The sequence below is a fragment of the Protopterus annectens genome, chromosome 6.part0 (genome assembly GCF_019279795.1).
Source record: "Protopterus annectens isolate FY-2018-M chromosome 6.part0, PAN1.0, whole genome shotgun sequence".
NCBI lineage: Eukaryota > Metazoa > Chordata > Ceratodontiformes > Protopteridae > Protopterus > Protopterus annectens.
In genome coordinates, this window is record NC_056737.1 from 1320298815 (window position 1) to 1320317517 (window position 18703).

An 18703-nucleotide genomic window follows, 5' to 3' on the forward strand; every position below is an offset into this window, starting at 1 on the left:
CATTTATACATTTTAATGCCTTAATTGACCTATGACATCAGTGATTGAGTCAATGGTTCCATCTGTATATAAGCAATGGAGTGTTTTATTTTCTTGTCTGATGAAGCAATTAGTTTTGCGAAAGCGCTCACCACTGTTCTTATTTTTTGTGTAATAAAGACGCTATTGTGTGGTACCTCTGTGTATTTTTGGTTATATATATTTTAGATTGAACCTTATTTCTGTTTGTATTTTTACTAACTACTTGCTTTCTTTATGTAATGACTTGTTCATATTAACTTCAGTGTGGAGCTTTTCTCCCCGGGCCTCTGCTGAAAATGGAAATATATCCACTTGGACTAGCCCGGTAAACAAATGTAAAATAAGAATAAAATAAAATTTGTGCATGCAGTTAGACACAGTCAGGCTTGGAGACGGGCATGTAGGTCTGGTAGCCTGGGGAAGACCAGACAGACCAGACACCTGAAGCTGGGGCTGGTGATATGGCTATTTCAGGGAGGGAGCTACCATGTAGCAGTGAGCCTGAAAGTGAGCCCCAGCTGCTGGTAGGTACTGATGTTCCCATGGACAGGGTGACTGTAAGGGCAGAGGTAAGTGGTAGTACCCAGGCTGACAGTGAGGCAGCACTATCAGAACATACTAGGCTCCCTGTGGAAGGGGAACTGGGAGGAGTTACAAAGAGAGTTGAGACAGGCTCAGCTTTCAGATACTACTTTGAGGCTCGAGGGAGGTAGCTAAGGAGGCATACGTTGTCAAGGAAAAGGAGAGTCTGAATACTGGAACAAATGATTACTGTATAGAGACTGGGACTCTGCTACAGTTTGCTGCGATGGAAAGATTGATTTGCACTTTATTTGTTGTATTTTGTATTACTTATTACCTATTTCTATTTTGTATACTGTGATTTGTTTTCTTTACACTATATTTTACTTGTATTCTGCTTTTAACTGCATATTAAAACTTGAAAAAAGATCACAGCTCTGTCTCTTGTTAGTCGGACAGAAATTTTCCCACCCCCGCACCCGATTACTTTTGTGTTCTTAAACACCACTGTTTTTCCAGTTGCCTGCTCCTTATGTTAATTTGACCATATATCTCATTTCCTCCCTGCTTTTACTGGCTTGTGTGAGTAAGCACAAAATTATCATTTTGTGAAATCCCTCCTCTTCAGCTATTTAAATTTATTGGCCATCCTACTATATTCCATAGTACCGGAATACAAAAGTGACCACCCCCTTTCAATCTATCATGCTGTTTTAAAAATAGTGACTAAACTTAACTTTTTAGACAGGTAAAACAAGTTACCTGCTTTCACATCTAACTCCTCTAGTGCACACCGCAGTGTTTAGGATAAACCATTTTTTTTTCATCTTACCTTTAAGCATCTATTGCAAGACCATAAGTTATTGGAGAACCCACATTTTGCTTCCCACTAGTCATCTTTGGGATTAGTGCTTCTGTTTTCTCCTGGTGAGAGGAGGAGTGCAGTTACATTATTTCCTGGAGACTGCTGATCACCAGAAAGCTTAATAACTGCTTTATATGTGACAGCTTGGAATCTGTGCTTATATTCTGATCCTGGTGAGAGTAGGGGCAGAGTGCATTGATTCCTGACTCTTTCTGGTTGGAGAGTGAGTGTCTGTGCTTAACTTACCTGATCGGTCTGGTTGATATTCGAGGCATCTACCAGAAAAAGGCTACAAGCCTGAAGACCCTTGGATCATCTGGGACAAGACTGCAGATCTCCAAACATGCTGTGGCCTGCTTCTCTTCTTGGGATTGGTGCGAACATTGTGCTTCTGGTGAGAGAAGAAGCAAAGGAGTATTGTATCCCAACAGAGTGAAGCTGTGCTGGGACCAGCATTAGTAATAGCCAGGCATTAGCCATTCATGTGACTCCCCTCTTTCATCATTCTTGACCAGCTAATTCTTTATTTTTCAGTAAATACTGCTTGATTTCTTTCTAACTTCAGAATATCTGCCCTAATACTTCATCCTTAAATTTTCAGGGTCTGTGTATTAGTTTCCCCTAAAGTGTTTGGCAGTGCTCTGCACAGACTCAGACACCTTGAGTGACATTTTTCCTGTAAAAGGAATATTTAAGAAAACAGCTGCAGTACTTGGTAATAATGACCATCCCTCCTGGCATGTCTAAATGTCAATTCCCCGTGCTTTCTCCTATTAACCTGGTGAACTTGGCCATTCTGAGGCAGTGTAGCAACTGCCTCATGTACACAAACAACTCCTCTTACCTCCAAACACTCAGACTTGTGAGAGATGCATTTATTTATCCAAACTGGAAGCCATGCACTCTCAAGCCAAGACCAGAATACCCGGTCAAGAGGAGATGATCAACACCTGCACCACACCACATGCAACACATAGCCCTCCAGAACACCCACCATCACAGCTCTCACATAAAAACATAAACCACACACCCACCTTCGGGGAGTCTCTCAATAGAAATCTACCCAAACAGCAGAGACCTCCAAGGCAGAAATGTACTCGACCACCACAACATAGCACAAACCACAAGACATATATAGCTCACCTACATAGTGTGCCCCTCAACCTAAGCCCCTAAGGCAAAACAGCTTGCCCAATCTAGGTTGAATAAGGAGAAGGTAACAGTCAGCTGTCTATCAGGTGCCAGAATCCGACACATAACACACGCATTCAGGTCACTCCACAACAAGTACAAGTATGACTCTGTCACTGTCCATGTGGGTGTGAATGACCTGAGATGCACCTCCCTGGACTACAAGAAGAGAGACACGGAGGAGCTCTCTGATTATTTGGGCCAGGCAGGTATGACCCTAGGCCTGAGCAGCATCCTAACATCACCCAGAATGATACCACAGTACAAGCAGAAAATGATTGACTTCAACAAATGTCTAAGTTTCTGGTGTCATTCTAAGGGGATCCAGTATTTGTCTGCTTGGGATGACATGATTGACAGACCTGGATGCTTTGCCAGAGATGCATCTGTCACCCCTGAGTTTCCAGATACTAGTTAAGGCTCTTGTAGTCCCTTTTTTAGATGATGTTCCAAAGACCAAATTACCACCATAACAGCTATAAATAATTGCAATCTGAGGGTCATGCTGCTCATCGGTAGAAGTCTAAATGTCAAGACGCACTTGCTCAAAGCACTCCTCAAAATGGAGAACATCGACATTTGGGCTGTAATGGAGACCTGGTTTAAAGCAGCAGAAAGCACCCCTGTGCTACCAGGCTATAACTCGTGCCACACCTTTCGGCCCCAGAACATGGATTGAAGCTCCAAAGGCAGTGGTGTCTCCATATTCATAAAGGTACATACACACCTCCAGACTTAGTAGCCCAGGAAAATGCATCTGAGATACTTCAGGTACAACTAACATATTGGGTAAGATGGCGATTCAGGTCATAGCGTGCTATAGGTCCCCAACCATGCCCCAAGACTTTCACTCCACGTTCCTAAGCACCCTGGAAACTATTAGAGTCCAACCCAACACTGTCATACTAGGTGACTTCAGCTACCCCTCCATCAACTGGGAAAACTATTCATGTACCAATACACTGGCCCAATGTTTCCTGAACTTCATCAATTCCAATGGCTTGGACTAGCTCATTTATACCCCCACTAGTGGAAGCAACATCCTTGACCTGGTTATTACTAACATGGGCAGCTGCAACACCAGTACTCAATTCCTCCTTAGTTAGATCTGACCACAAACTAATTACCATGAAAATCTACATCTCACCCACCCCCAGCAAAGGTAACCACCATGAGAAACTTCTCCAAAGCTGACTTTGGGCTCCTAAAAACAGAGATGGCTAATGTCACAGCACCCATGTCAGTGTAAAATAGATGCAAGACTGCTGAATCATACACCAATGCACTCTACAAACATGTACAATAAATGCATGGAACTAGCCATACCCAATAGAACCAAGACACTCTCCTCCAAAAAAGGAAGCCAATCTGGTGGTCCCCTGCTATTAATAAACTCTACAACAGAAGAAAGAAACTGTTGCAGAAAAAGGTGAAGTCCCAAGACTGGAAAAACATCCTTATTACCCTCAACAAAAAGTTGAGATCCCTCATCAAAACCTCTATAGCCAGCTATGAAGGCAGAATTGCAGCAGACACTAAAAACAACCACAAAGCCTTCTATAATTCTATCAAGAATCTCCATGGCAATACCCATGTTTGCTATGAGTTACAGCGCAATGGTATCTGCTATACTGAGCCAACAGATATTGCCAACATACTGGCAGACAGATTCAGTGCCAACTTTACCCCTCTCTCCCCCGTAAAGGAGCAATCACAATACCAGAGGAATGCCAGGCACCCAGCATTACTGCAGCACTGGTTAAAGCTGCATTGTCCAAGGCCAAGAATACAGCTTCCATGGGACCCAGCAATATCCCCAGATGTGTTCTACATGAACTACAAAGTGAACTGGCACCACATCTGTGTGCCCTGTTCAATCACAGCCTCACCTCTGGCTTTGTCCCTACAGAATGGCACACTGCTACAGTCATCCCTCTCCATAAAGAGGGCGTGACTACAGACCCTTGGAATTATCATCCCATTAGCCTGACAAGTCTGATATGTAAGGTTATGGAGCGCATCATCATAGACCTAATTAACAAGGATATAGGGAGTCGCAAAACTCTAGATCTCACGCAATTTGGTTTTGTGAAAAGTAGATCGTGCCTGCTCAACCTGGTTGACTTCTTTGAGTCAGTCACCAGAGCTGTGGATGAGGGCAAGGCAATACAGCCTACCTCGATCTAGCCAAGGCCATTGATACCATTCCCCACACTCAGGAATTATTGATAAACTCACCAAACTAGGAATCAGCCCCATACCACTAGGTGGATTTCAAATTGGCAAAGAGATGGAACCTATGGTGTGAAAGTAGCAGACTCCAAGTCAGACTGCCGACCAGTCACGAGTGGAGTCCCCACAGGGATTGGTCCTGGGTCCTCTCCTGTTTGGCATCTACTTCTCAGAAGACCAGGTCAACACAGAGGGACTCTGGCTGACCAAGTTCACAGATGACTGCAAACTGGGAGCCATTATTAACTCCCCGAATGATGTAGACGTCCTGCAGAAAGGCCTCACTGAGACCAATAACTGGTGTCAAAACCATGGCCTTAAGTTTAATGTAAAAAAATGCGTCGTCATCCCCTTTGGGAAAAACTCAGTTCCCACTAATTACCACATCGATGGGAGCCCACTGAACACTGAAGGCGTTATAAGAGATCTGGGGACACAGGTTGACAGCAACCTCTCCTTCGACCACCACATTGCCACTGTGGTCAGAAAGTCCTTCTGTGTGGCACATCTCATTAACAAGAGTTTTGCAGCCAAGAAGAAAGAGGTCATAGTCTCTCTCTACTCATCCCTCATTAGACCAATCATAGAGTATAATGCCCCATTTGGCATGTACCTCACTAGACACATGCAACAGCTGGAAAGGCTGCAAAAGTACCTGATGAAGAGGATCCTAGGCCTTAAACACATGTCCTACATGGACAGACTTAAGAAACTCCAGCTATTCTCTCTCTCTCATATCTACTAAGAGGCGATCTCTGCTTGACTTACAAAGCCATGTCTGACCCAGCTCTGTTAGAAATGCAACATCTAAAGAAATCCCAATCCCTCTGCACCACATGCTCCAGAGACCTCACCCTCATTACCACAGTCAACAGAACATACTGGAGGGACAGGTTCATAACCCAAAGACTGCCCATGATCTGGAATAGACTTCCCATACATGTCAAGCAAAGCACCTCACTGGGCCCTCTTCAAGAGAAATTTTAATGAGTGGATGGGAAATAGAAAGTCCACTCTGGGGATCACTCCAGTGGCTGTACTTGATAGAGGCACTGGGAACTAATGTCAGGTGGCATGATTCCAGGGCACTTCTATGGGCTAGGCTTGTAAAGGCTCCAGGGCCATTAGCCTAGTACATACCTATGAACCTATGAGAGTGTACTCCTGAGGGAGTGCTGGAGGGTGAGGTAATACAGCAGTTGGTAGTGCTCAGATCTTACCATCTGGCACTTCTAGCCATAGTCCATGACATTTCTTTTGCAAGTTATATGGGCATAAAACCTATCAAGAGATGTATTATGCAGAACTTTTATTGGCCTGGGATTGCAAAGGATGTAACAGGGTACTGTAGGACCTATGAGCAGTGCCAAAAGGTAGGCAAGGAAGGGGACAAGGTCAACTCTCCATTGATGCTTTTGCCTGTGACTGAGGAGCAATTTCAGAGAGTAGCTATGGATATTGTCGGGATTCTGAGTGCCCTAAGTTCCACAGGGAAGAAGTATTTCCTGGTGGTAGTAGATTATGCTACTTGATACCCTGATGCAGTGGCTCTGTTCTCCATCGAGGCAGAGAAGGTGGAAAATGCTTTGTTACAGATTTTTAGTAGAGTAGGTTTCCCAAGAGAATTACTAATTGACAGAGTTACCAATTTCATGCCAGACCTTCTGGCTTTTCTGTGGAAGCATTGTGGGGTGAAGCACGTAAAAAACACCTCCCATCCCCAAACTAATGGGTTTGTGGAGAGGTGAAGCTCTACAGTAAAGGCCATGCTATGGGCATTTACAGACCAGTTTGAGAGAGTGGGACAAATATTTGCCCCATCTACTGTTTGCATGCAGAGAGATGCCCCCAGGAATCCACGTTTTTCAACCTTTGAGTTGTTGTATGGTCATTGGGTGAGGAGGCATTTAGATTTGATTCATGATGAGTGGGAGGGTGAGTGTGAATCCCACAAGGAGTCTGTTCTGGCATATGTCCTAAACCTCAGGGCAAGGCGTAGGGAGCTTATGGGCTTGGACCAGGAGAACCTGGCAGGAGCATAACAGCAGAAAAAAGTCTGGTATAACAGGAATGCTTGAACACAAGAGTATGCTATGGAACAGCAGGTTATGGTGCTCATTCCTGTCAGACACAGTAAACTGTAGGCAGGCTGGAAGGGACCCTTCAAAGTGGTAAGGAAAGTTAGTATTGTTAATTACATGGTAAAACTGTTAGGCAGGACGCAGGGGCACAAATGGTACTGTTAACATAATGAAGCCTCCACATGTCAGGGAGGTCCTGGGCAGACTGTAAAGGGCAGGATCGACCATTAGGTCCAGTAAGTATCAGGTGGGTATGGCAGAGGTCTCCTACCTGGCACATAGAATGGGGAGTGGTAAGATTAGGCCAATACCTGCCAAAGTGAAAGCTATTCAGGTGTGGCCTGCCCGTTACCAAAAAGCAGAGGAGGGCATTCTTGGGACAGTAGGGCACTATAGAAAGTTTGTTCCCAATTATAGTACAACAGCTGCTCTCCTAATAGACCTGGACAAGGAAAAACAGGTCAGATAAGGTAATCTGGACCCCAGCCTGCAAGCTGGCATTCCAAAAGCTTAAAGGGGTTTGGGGAGGACCACCTGTGTTAGCCAGCCCAGATTACAGCAATGCTAATGCAGATGGACTCTCAAGACAGGGCATAGGTTAATGTTCTCCCAGAAAGGCCCATTTCTCTCGAGCAGAGTTTTTCCAGAGTCTCTTGAAAAACTAGCTTGAGTCTTCATGGGGAAAGGAGATGTGACAATGTGAGGTATTGCCATCTGTGCCAGGGAGAAAAAGGCAGTGTATATGTAACATATGCCAGCATAGATAGCTGGAGTTTTGTAAATTATTTTGTTTCATTTGACTATCACACTGACTTGCATAGATGCTTGTGTTAAAAAGGTATCAACAGTGTTACTATAACTGATTGAATGCCTATGTTTAAATAAAGAATTCTGGAAGGGAAGAGTAGATGTTTTTGAAATTGTTATACAAGTTTCAAATACTGCAACAGATATGAGCAAAGCTCTGAATGTGTATTGTATGAGAGTGAGGTGATCAAATGTGATGTCATTCTATATCCAGCAGTGAGAGGATGGAACTCACACAGCTCCTTGTTTGCTTTGTTTTCCACCTTGTTTTGTTTTCTTTAGAACCGGATATAAAAATCAGACAGTTATCACAGTCCGTTATTTCAGTTCAGTGTGCTACAAGCTCATCACCTTGCCTTGTGGAAATAAGCATCTCAGCATCTAATCTTGCCCTGCTGTATTAAATAGGTCAGCTAGGGAATAGTTATTTTTTAGGTAGTCAGGAAATACAAGTGAGATCAGTTAAGTAGTGTTCGAATCTGTTTAAATCTGTTCATCTGTGTTTTTTTTTTTTTTTTTTTTATTTCTCTTGTGCATGTACTTAGATATTTAGTATTCTCATGTTTTCTATTTTATTATTTATTATTAAATATTTTTTACCTTTCATTGTGGCTCGGCTTTTAGAGAATACTTTTAAAATCTTGAGAATATTGTGCTTATTTTATTGACAGCATGGCCACTCTGAAAAGCCTAGCTGCTTTGGTTATACTCTATCATTTATGTTATTATTGATTTTACTCAGTATATTTGGATACCCTTGTAAGAGCCTGACAGTGGTTGACTGGTGGCAGCAAAGTTACCTTATAGTCTGGGAAGAAAAGGTACATCTAGTAAATCTGCACCAGCCTTTCCCGTGAGTGTGAGTTGTTCTTTGACTGAACACCCCTAGGCCTATAGATTCTTTACTGAATGAAGTTATGGAGGGTAGGAGGACAGGCTTTCCCCCTTTTACTGAAGTCCGTCTCTTCCAGTTCAGCACATGTAATATATGGTATTGCACCATTCCACAGACACCAAGGTGGTTAAACATATGATGGTTTATAACTGGATGTGTGTACCTGGTAATGAGATGTCATTTAACAAGTTGGGTGATTGTCGCAGGTATTCCTATAAACCTTTAAACAGCATCAGAAATATTTTTAGAAGGACAGGTCATCAACATACAAGAATGGATTCATGATGAAATGTGGTGCTTGCAAGCAATGTCGATACATATGTGGAAATACAAATATAGTTGTACATAATCACTGCAGGATTATTAACATGGCCTAGATGATCCAACTGTACCACTGTAGAGGTGGTATATGTGGCAGTGTGTACACAATATAGAGCATTTTACATTTATAGACTAGAATATAGGCTACAGTATATGAATATGCATCTAGCATTTCTGAAAAGGGCAGTAGAAGTTATTTATACCAACATAACATTTATTGTGCTTATTTTAGGAAGTTTGAATTTTTTACTGTTGAAAAAAATAAAGATCCAAGGTGAGCAACTGAGAGAATACTGTAAAACATGGGAACTGAACTGGCAAATTAGGTTTAATACAGCAGTGTTCCCCTGGGTTAAATGACAGGATATCTATTTCCGTTGTATTAAAGAAAAAGCTCATAGGTTTGTGAATTTTGAATTTGGCATCATATGTTGTATTGTAGGTATTCAAATTGACAATATGTATTTTAAAAGGATTATTATTTTGTGAATTTATTCTGATGAAGTCCTTTGCACTGAGTGGACGAAAGTGCCTAATAAAGTACAGTTTTCCTGTGACAGACTTTTGTTCATTTGATTTTACTAGTTGCTTGCCTTACCAATGTCATATGCACCGACTTTGTGGGTTGCATTTAGAGTTTGTTTAAAATATTTTGTGTAATACATAAAAGTGTAAAAAAAAAAAAAAAAGAACAAATCAAGGATAGGGGGTTAATTAAAATGCAAATTGTCTAGTGTAGCCATTGACTCTATATGCTACACTATAGTTACCATGACCCTGAAATGGACAAAACAGTAATAGAAACACTTTTCATAAATAACACTTGGAGTTCAGGATGCTGTGTGTAATCCCATTTTTTTCAGTGTTGGATACTTTAGAAGCAGCTATAAGTTGAATAACACCACTGATGAAAGGCTAAACAACTTATAATTTTTTTTATACTTTTTCTTCCCCAACACTGTGCCTGTTAATTGACTGATCACTACAGCTGTGCTCTCTTTGTCCCATAAGGAGTAAGGACTGATCATAAGGTGACTGTTGGCAGCCATGAGAGTTTTTTTTATATTGCTTAACTCCTTCTGGCTGATATTAAGCAACTACTTAAGCAAGGGCCTGCTCCACACTCCTGAGTGTATATATGATGGTAACACACAAATGCAGTGAAGATTATTGTGTGAATGTAACTTGGCAAGCCAAGAACATGCTCCTGGCCCATTTGCTACATATTGAATATATATCTTCTCTGGGGAATATCAACACTGCAGTAGACCGGGCTACCTCCCTCCAGAACAGACAGACAGCCACTCATTCCCATTCTTCTCTGCCAGTTCCTTCAGCTATGATGTCACTAAGATCCCAGGCCATTGGATGACTTCTGTTGTATTATCATATCGTGCTATTTCTGGCATACAACATAACATTTTTAAAATGACCCCACTCCATAGGTAGGACCTCAGGTAAAAGCTTAATACCACTGTTTCTTCTGCTCTATTGTGTGGTTTTCATTGCTAAAATTACACACTGTTGTCTAGTTTGTTTGCCACATTACTTTGAAGAGTAGCCAAAAATGTGTGATTTGTACCCTAAGCCTTTGTGCTGTTACATCTCACTGACATCACTTCCCTGTTTCTGTGGTTTACATTCTGAAAATAAGATTTAAAATTGCAGCACATCTTACCACTTAAATCCTTTTCCTTTGACTTGGGTTACAGCTAGGACATTGGTACCCCTCTGACTGGCAAAATGTTACCTTTGTCCATCATTATATAAATGGCCTGCACATAGTTACATTCATGACTTCCAGAAGTCAGCACTCACATCTTAGACATCTCCGAAATCCAGCAGTTCCTCAGTTTAACAGAAACCATGGCAGCTAACAAATGTTATGTTTGGTCAGCAAATTTTGTGAGTACAAAATGTGATCCAGTCCTGTTGCCTAAAGCAACATAACAGTCAAAAAAGAAATAACATGATTGAAAGAACGGTTTCCCTTTCTCAAAGCATCTGCAGTGAAAGGAAATTAGGAAAATTTCTGTCCAGTCAGGAGTGCTGTCCTAAAAACTGCAATCAGTGCAGCTATAAGACAGAATAATGTTTTAAAAAAATGACCTAACACTAGAAGTAGTCACTTAACTGCTGTACTCTTTGCATTGAAGCAGTATAATAGCAAATGGACACTTAGTCTGAAGTGGGAGTCCTGATTTATTTTGTCATTCAATGAAAATAGACTGGACAAAGCAGATCCTGCTTAATAGAGGCAGAGAACAGGTGTGATGTGTACAGTTTCTAAGTGCTGCACAATCATGGAATGATTTATTATATATATATATATATTTTTTTTACAACAATCTGCATTTTTTAGGGTACCTCACAGATAATTCCTCCTTCTGCAACCATGGTTTTTCAGGTGCCGAATGTTGGCTCTATATTTGATTTAGCCTTGTGTTTTTGGCTTGGGCCGTGGCTGAAAATAGTCTGAAAATATTAACCCGATTTACATTTCCTGGTTAATAAAGTAATCAATAAAAACTGGAGTCATTATGGAATAGTGATTTTATTTAAATAGTTCTGGATGAATCTCATGTTGTAAGTTCTACACTTCTGTATTGCACACTGTTCTCCAAAATCAATCTGATAATCCACTTGTGTAATTATATATAGACTTTCTTATGGTCGAGACTATAAGATCGAAGTTTTGAAACTCTGATATTCAAATAAAGAAAAACAAAACCAAAAAAATCTTTTTACGTTTGCACTCCCCACACCACCTGCTAATTAAATATACAAACTGCGAGATCGCACTACAGAGAGGAAAATGGTAAACATACCATTTCACTCTGTATGGTCTCGCCCATAAGAAAATTGCTGTTTTTGAAACTTCAAAATTTAGAAGTAGACCCATAGATGTATGTGTGTATGTATGTTTGTGTGTATGTGTATGTATGTATATGTGTGTGTGTGTGTATGTATATATATATATATATATATATATATATATATATATATATATATATATACACACACCTATATATATATATATATATATATATATATATATATATATATATATATATATATATACACACACACACCCATATATACACACACTCTGCTCCCAAGCATGCCACTCTTGTACAATGTGCAGATGACTCTGCACTCATCTGCACAGCCTCTGACCACAGAATCTTGGCTCGATAACTCACAACTCCTAATTAACCCCCAAAATGCTAAAAGCTCAACTTGTTGTTTAGAACAAATCCCACCTAACTGACAGAACTAGAGAAGTGTAGCTAAAGCCTACCTAACCTACTGTATGTCTCCCCACTCTTGACTAACCTACAAATGTACACACACACAAAACTGGAACGATGCTTCAATAAAATAGCTCACATTGATGCAAATCGTCCCTTTAGAACGCATCACTGTTCTGTCCTTAAACAATTAAATTGGACTAACCTCCCACATCATCACCACTACTATAGTCTTCTTACTAGCTTATAATGTAATGTATTACCCTGATAAGTACTGGACACTAAAAGGCATACTACCACCCTACCAAAGCTCTTCACTTTAAAGACAAACTCCTCCTCTCCATCACTAATGCCCAAAATGCATGGGGAGCCTGCATATACTCAAACTTGGTAGGTAATCTCTAGAATGCCCTCCCACATTGCTCTCAGACTTCTTGAAAACCAGGCATTGAAAAGAAAACACCTCTCAACATCCTGGCTGTGTAGCTGTACATCTCCATGTGTAAGTATAACGTCTATGCTTTCTTCCTCCTTTGCTACCACACCTCTGCACTCCTCTACTCTACTATTACCAAGTATCACCCTTTCTTCAGCCACTCTACCTCCTCCCTTTGCCACTCAACTTTTTTGCCCCTCATTTCATTTATATCTCATAATTAAATCAGCCTTTTGCTTTCCACCCTTTTGCATCCTATAGCATATTTATTTAACTGTATCTGTACAGAATTTAATTCATGTAAGAAGACTTACTGTTTTATATATATATATATATATATATATATATATATATATATATATATATATATATATATAAAACTATTTTATCTGCTTTGACATTGTAAAATTTATTTTAATTGTATTCTGCCTGACATTGTTGTTAACTCGAAAGATTTTGTTCGCACTGCATGTACTGGAGCTTTTCTCCCTGGGTCTCTGCAGAAAAGGGTCCTTTGTGCTTAGCTGGACTTCACAGGTCAATAAATGTTAATAAATAACTGTCCTGTGACAGCCCACTCTAATAGTGTGCTAACTTTCAAAGCATAATAATGAATTTTATGGAATGTGTATTTTTTTTCATTCTGTTCCATTATATTAATGCATTGCCTGGCCTACTTGTGTAAATGACCAGATATTTAATCACACATTTAAGTTTTTGCTGTGCAGATATTGCATAAAATAAGGAGGCAAACTCCATTTCTAAGTCATTCCATAATACCTAGTAATCATTTCAGCAGTAACACCAGTTCAACAGGTGTTTAACATTTGGAAATGGCTTCCATGGAATCAAACTCCATTCTAGATATCTATTAAAAAAAAAACAGAATAGGTGGGGACTAATGTAGCCTCCACTGCAGAACCACAAGTGTGCTGTAACAAGTTCCCTTAAAATGGAAAATGTGTTTAAGTATACACACCACAGTGTAAGAATGAATTAAATGAACAATTCAGTGCAGTTATAGTAATATTCATGCAAAAACGTAATAGCACTTAACTCACCCGCATGTGCAATAGACCAAACAAAATCTCAAAAAGATCACACACACAAACCAGAACTGCAAGGACCAAGCTAAGCTGGGGTCTTTGCTGAGCAATATATCCCATGGGCCTCCACCAGAGGATGTGTGTATATTCTCTTTGAAGACTCTACATTAGCAGGATCTGTCTTGTAGTTTTACATGTGGAATAGACATGGCCATTTCTAAAGACCTTCCTTTGTTTATGACTCTTGTGCCAGAGTCAAAGAAATCTAGCAGATTAAAATGATTTTCTCTTCCCACTGTTCTCATATTCTTTGTTTAAACATCTTTATTAGACGTGACATTTTTAAAAAGAGACATAGGTACATAAGAGTAACTAAAAAGAAAGCAAATATGTCCTTTATTATTTTCATACAGTATACATGTTTTCTTTTTAATATTTTTTTATTCACTACAACAATATATAAATTGCTGAATTCCGGTCTTTCATTAAATTGCACTTCTCTTCCTGAACATTATTCTGCATGTATTGTTCCCACAAATATTTGTGTAATTTCCTCCTTTAATTGTTTTATCTCCTATATACATCAGTTACAGTTGATTTACGTTTTGCACATCATTTTCTAGTAATTGTTTTTTTGGAAGCCAATAGCATTAAACTTAATAAGGCCTTACTATGTCTGCATAATTCAGACCTAAAAGAACCTAAAAAGAATAATTTTAGTTACACCATCATATTCTTGTGCAGTGTGCGTGTGTACCTACATACACACACACACGGCTCATAACTGTAATTCTGTGAATTACAATGAAAATGCAGAACTGAGAATGTTTTACATTGCTGTTCCCCCCTTTAAAGTTATTTTGCAGAGGGCTTGCACCCCCTGAATTTATATATTTCAGCTCCAAGATCACCATATCTCAGAGAAAAGGAAGTGCTCCAAGGAGGAACAGTCTTGGACTTGGTATATACAAGTCCGCATTTTCACTCTTTCAGTCACTGTTCCAGGGCTAGTAGCTACAAGTTTTGGAGTGTCAGATAGTTACCGCAAACACCTGTATTCTTTTCTTAGTCTAAAGCTAATAGAATTACCTGGAGTGACCTCCTTTATGTGAATCCATTATTCTGTGTACCCATTGCCACAGTCTCCACTAAAAAAACATTATGCCATTATAACTTCTGTCACTTTTCAAAGCACTGGAATTGAAGCCAACACCACTATGGTTTTCTGTATTTTCCGTTCTCCCACATTTATGAAGAGGAATGTTAAATATGCTGGTTTCCAGTTTTCCTTATGTTTTAGGAAAGTAAGTGGTGTTACTAATTCTGCATTGGGTTCTTTTCAGAGTTTTGAGTGAAATCATGTTTTATTGTTTAATTTTGAATCTATATGGAACCCGTTTTTGTGTGAATGGACTGGTATATATTGATGCAACTGTAATATTTATTTTGTGAAGTTTGTGCCTCCTGTTCCTCTCTTACAAATGCTGATCAGAATGATGTGCTCATATATCTGCCTTTTCATTGTCCCTTTCTATGTAAACGTCCACAACATCCCTTTGGTTTTGTTTACTTGTTAATGTTCTTAAAGTATTTAAGTTCTGTTTCTGAGCTTTGAGTGTTTGCCTCATTTTACTTTTCTGACTGTTGCTTTTGCTACTTTTCTGACTCACATCCATAGCAATGTTCATGCTCTGTCATGCTACATAACTTTTGCACTTCTAGCAGGCAGGTTTCTCTTGTGTATCTTATCAGAGGCAGAACACTTGTCACTGCTGTTGGACTAAATTGTATTGCTGAATTTGTGCCATTCATTAGGCATACGCCTTGTAAATGTGAAAGAAATGCATTAAATTGAACAAGTAAAGCAAGCTACTATAAAACTGCATATGCAAAACACTTCCTGTCTATCCACCCGTTTGTGTATTTTTCCTCTTTCTTTATGATGAACACAAAACTGGAAAAACGCTTGGAGGCGCACTAAGCTGTAACAAGTTAACTCATTAAAGCAGACTGTGCCTCTAGGCATTTAAGAGTAGCTGATATTTGAAACATACTGCTTTGTTTAACAAAATGTAGCTGTATCCTTGATCTGCATTAGAAAACAAATACCATATTATAGAAATACAACACCTAGTTGTGTAGTTTCAGAAAAGACGAGTTACAAATTTGAAAAATAGATAGCTTAGTAGTTATACTTCTGATGAAAACTTCCCTCTGTTCTTTCAGAACTGCCTTGATCTTTGCTAATGCATTGTATAATGCAGGAACTACAAGATGGCTAACATTGTTAGTAGGAATAGAACTCTGTCCATCATATTTGCTCATTTGAATTTAGGTATTAATATTTTTCCCTCTATTTCCCCTTAGTTTACATGGTAATCTTTATCTCTGCATCTGTTTTATGTATCCTTTAGGTTTTACATTTACCACAAGCTCACATCCATTGTGGTTCAGAGCAAGTGGTACAGCTTTTTGGAACACTTCTTTACACTCCTTTATTCCTGTTATTTTTCATACTCTCTCGTGTTTTTTTGCAGAACATTTCCATTTACTTCGTGCTCATTTTGTAACCACATTTGGAATGCAGTCATATTAGGACATTCATTTTGCAGAGCCTCAGTAATGGCGTGCACCTCAAAGACATAATTCTGTGCGCGCTCGTATAGTTTCACAGACATCACTTATAAAGGACTAAGGAATTCTCTGTGATATCCTGACTTGTATATCCTATTCCATAGAAAATATTTTTTCTGCTTTGCATGCATGTTAGTATATTTGCTTTGCCTCAGCTTTAGCAATGTCACTAGTAGTGTTACCACGGTCATACTTTGGATTTTATAATGTAAAGACCACTGCCTAAACACCTTTGATCAATCCTTTATATTTCATTAATCCAGGATTCTTTGTTCTTCATTCCTTAGATACAAATGACAAGCAGTTGGGTTGTATAGAAATAAAAGTTGGAAAGATTAAGGTCCAAACCATCTGCGCTGATATCACTAATGAAGAAACCAATGCAATTGTAAACAGCAACAATAATGAATTAAATCTAAAAACTGGTAAGTAATGTATTTGAATTTAATAACATGTCAAAAATTTTGATCATTTTAATTAATACTTCTGTGTAAACTATAAGATAGGTACACGACACAAACATATATTTAAAATTGCATACCCTCACACAGTTTGTGCCCATGTAGGATGGACTTGCATAGCAGAGCTATGTAGGAACTGCAGCCAGCCGCCTTGAAATATCTATATACGGGGTGGGGGGGTATCTAGTTAACACGGTTTACCAGGAAGTTTTCTTTCAGAGGTAAGTATGAATAATTGTTGCCTTAGGGGCAAAAAAATAGCAAATCCGAATGTAATGTTTTATTAATTTGTTCAATTTTACATATATAAAAAATGTTGGTAACTATATATATATATATATATATATATATATATATATATATATATATATATATATATATATATATATATATACACAATATATATATATATATATATATATATACACAATATATATATATAATATATATATATATATATATATATATATACACAATATATATATATATATATACACAATATATATATATAATATATATATATTATATATATATTTATATATATATATATATATATATATATATATATGGGATCCAGACACATGCTTGACTAGCATATGTCCAAATCACAAAACATCAAACACACATACACGAAAGAGCTTAACATCGACAAGCGCTTCTGCGTATGTGTGCCTGTTTCTGTGGGTAAGGGAAATTCCCTTTTACCCACTGTAGTGCGATCTCGGAGTGAGAATAATAAAGTAGGGGGGTGTGGGGGCAGAAACGTAGATTTTTTTTTTGAACTACACATACACGGAAGCGATTTTCGATGTTAAGCCCATGTATGTGTGTTCGATGTTTTGTGATTCAGACATATGCTAGTCGAGCATGTGTCCTAGATCCATATATATATATATATATATATATATATATATATATATATACATATACATATATATATATATATATATATATAAAAATAAAATGATTTGTGGTCCATATAACATAGTGAAAATGTTTTGCAGACGTGTATTTACTTTGAGAGTGCTTTAAATATATCTTACTAGATAAGGTTTTACATTTGCTCATTTTCTTGATTTATGTTTAGCTCCATCACTATTACATGCCTTGCTTATGTATAATTCTGCAACTTTCAGCTCCATAGTAGTAGCAAATAGCATTGATTTGACTGCTTTATGGCTTCATAACTGAAAATTACCCTCTTGAAGAAAATGTGTTAATAGATGAAGAATTTAGTTATACAAGCAGCATATCTCTGCATGTGTTTATGGACTGTTCATGTTTAACAATCTGTTTTTAATGATATCTGGCATACAGAAGTGTGGTGCAGTTATTTCTTGGGTACCCCACCTAGCATTTAAAAAAAGAATAATGAACCTTATTACTGAAGTGCTGTCATTTAGATTGATCTTGCTATTAACTAGCAATGCTTCTGAAATAACTTAAGCTTTAACCACAACTTCACAGTAGAATTAAAAATAATTTAGCTTCTGAATCAAATAAAGAAGATGTAAAAACATACTGATAGCTAATACCAAAAAGGAACAAGAGAGAATGTGCAAATGAAACTCATCTAAAATGGTTCTGCTTTAGATAAAATAAAAGCATTTTGATAATATGAATCCTGTTGTAAACCCTAGACACAGGATGTAAACAGCTTCATGGCTCACACCACTAAGTGTGATAAGAGGTACATCCCCAGGATAAACTAACACCAAGAACCTATGGATTGCTTTTGTTGTAATTTCTGTTTTGTAGTTCTACAAACATTACAAAGAGAAAACAGCTTATACCTTTTTTTGCAACCTACAACAGTCATATGTTCCTATTCCTGGCATATCATGGTCTCTGCCAGTGAAGCTTAGATTCTTGAACATGCTGTTTTGGGATTGGCTCAGGTTTTTCTGTGCATCCAGCTAGCCAGTTTTTAACTTTAGTAG

General features: G+C 38.6%; 1 protein-coding gene across 1 annotated transcript in view; it reads left to right on the top strand.

Annotated features, from left to right (window-relative positions):
- Window positions 1-18703, top strand: part of LOC122804788 (protein mono-ADP-ribosyltransferase PARP14-like) — a gene marked incomplete in the record, with an annotated part of 1493437 nt that overhangs the window by 1058228 nt on the left and 416506 nt on the right. Inside the window, 1 exon segment of the mRNA XM_044074882.1 lies at window positions 16590-16727. Coding sequence (XP_043930817.1) covers window positions 16590-16727 — 138 coding nt within the window.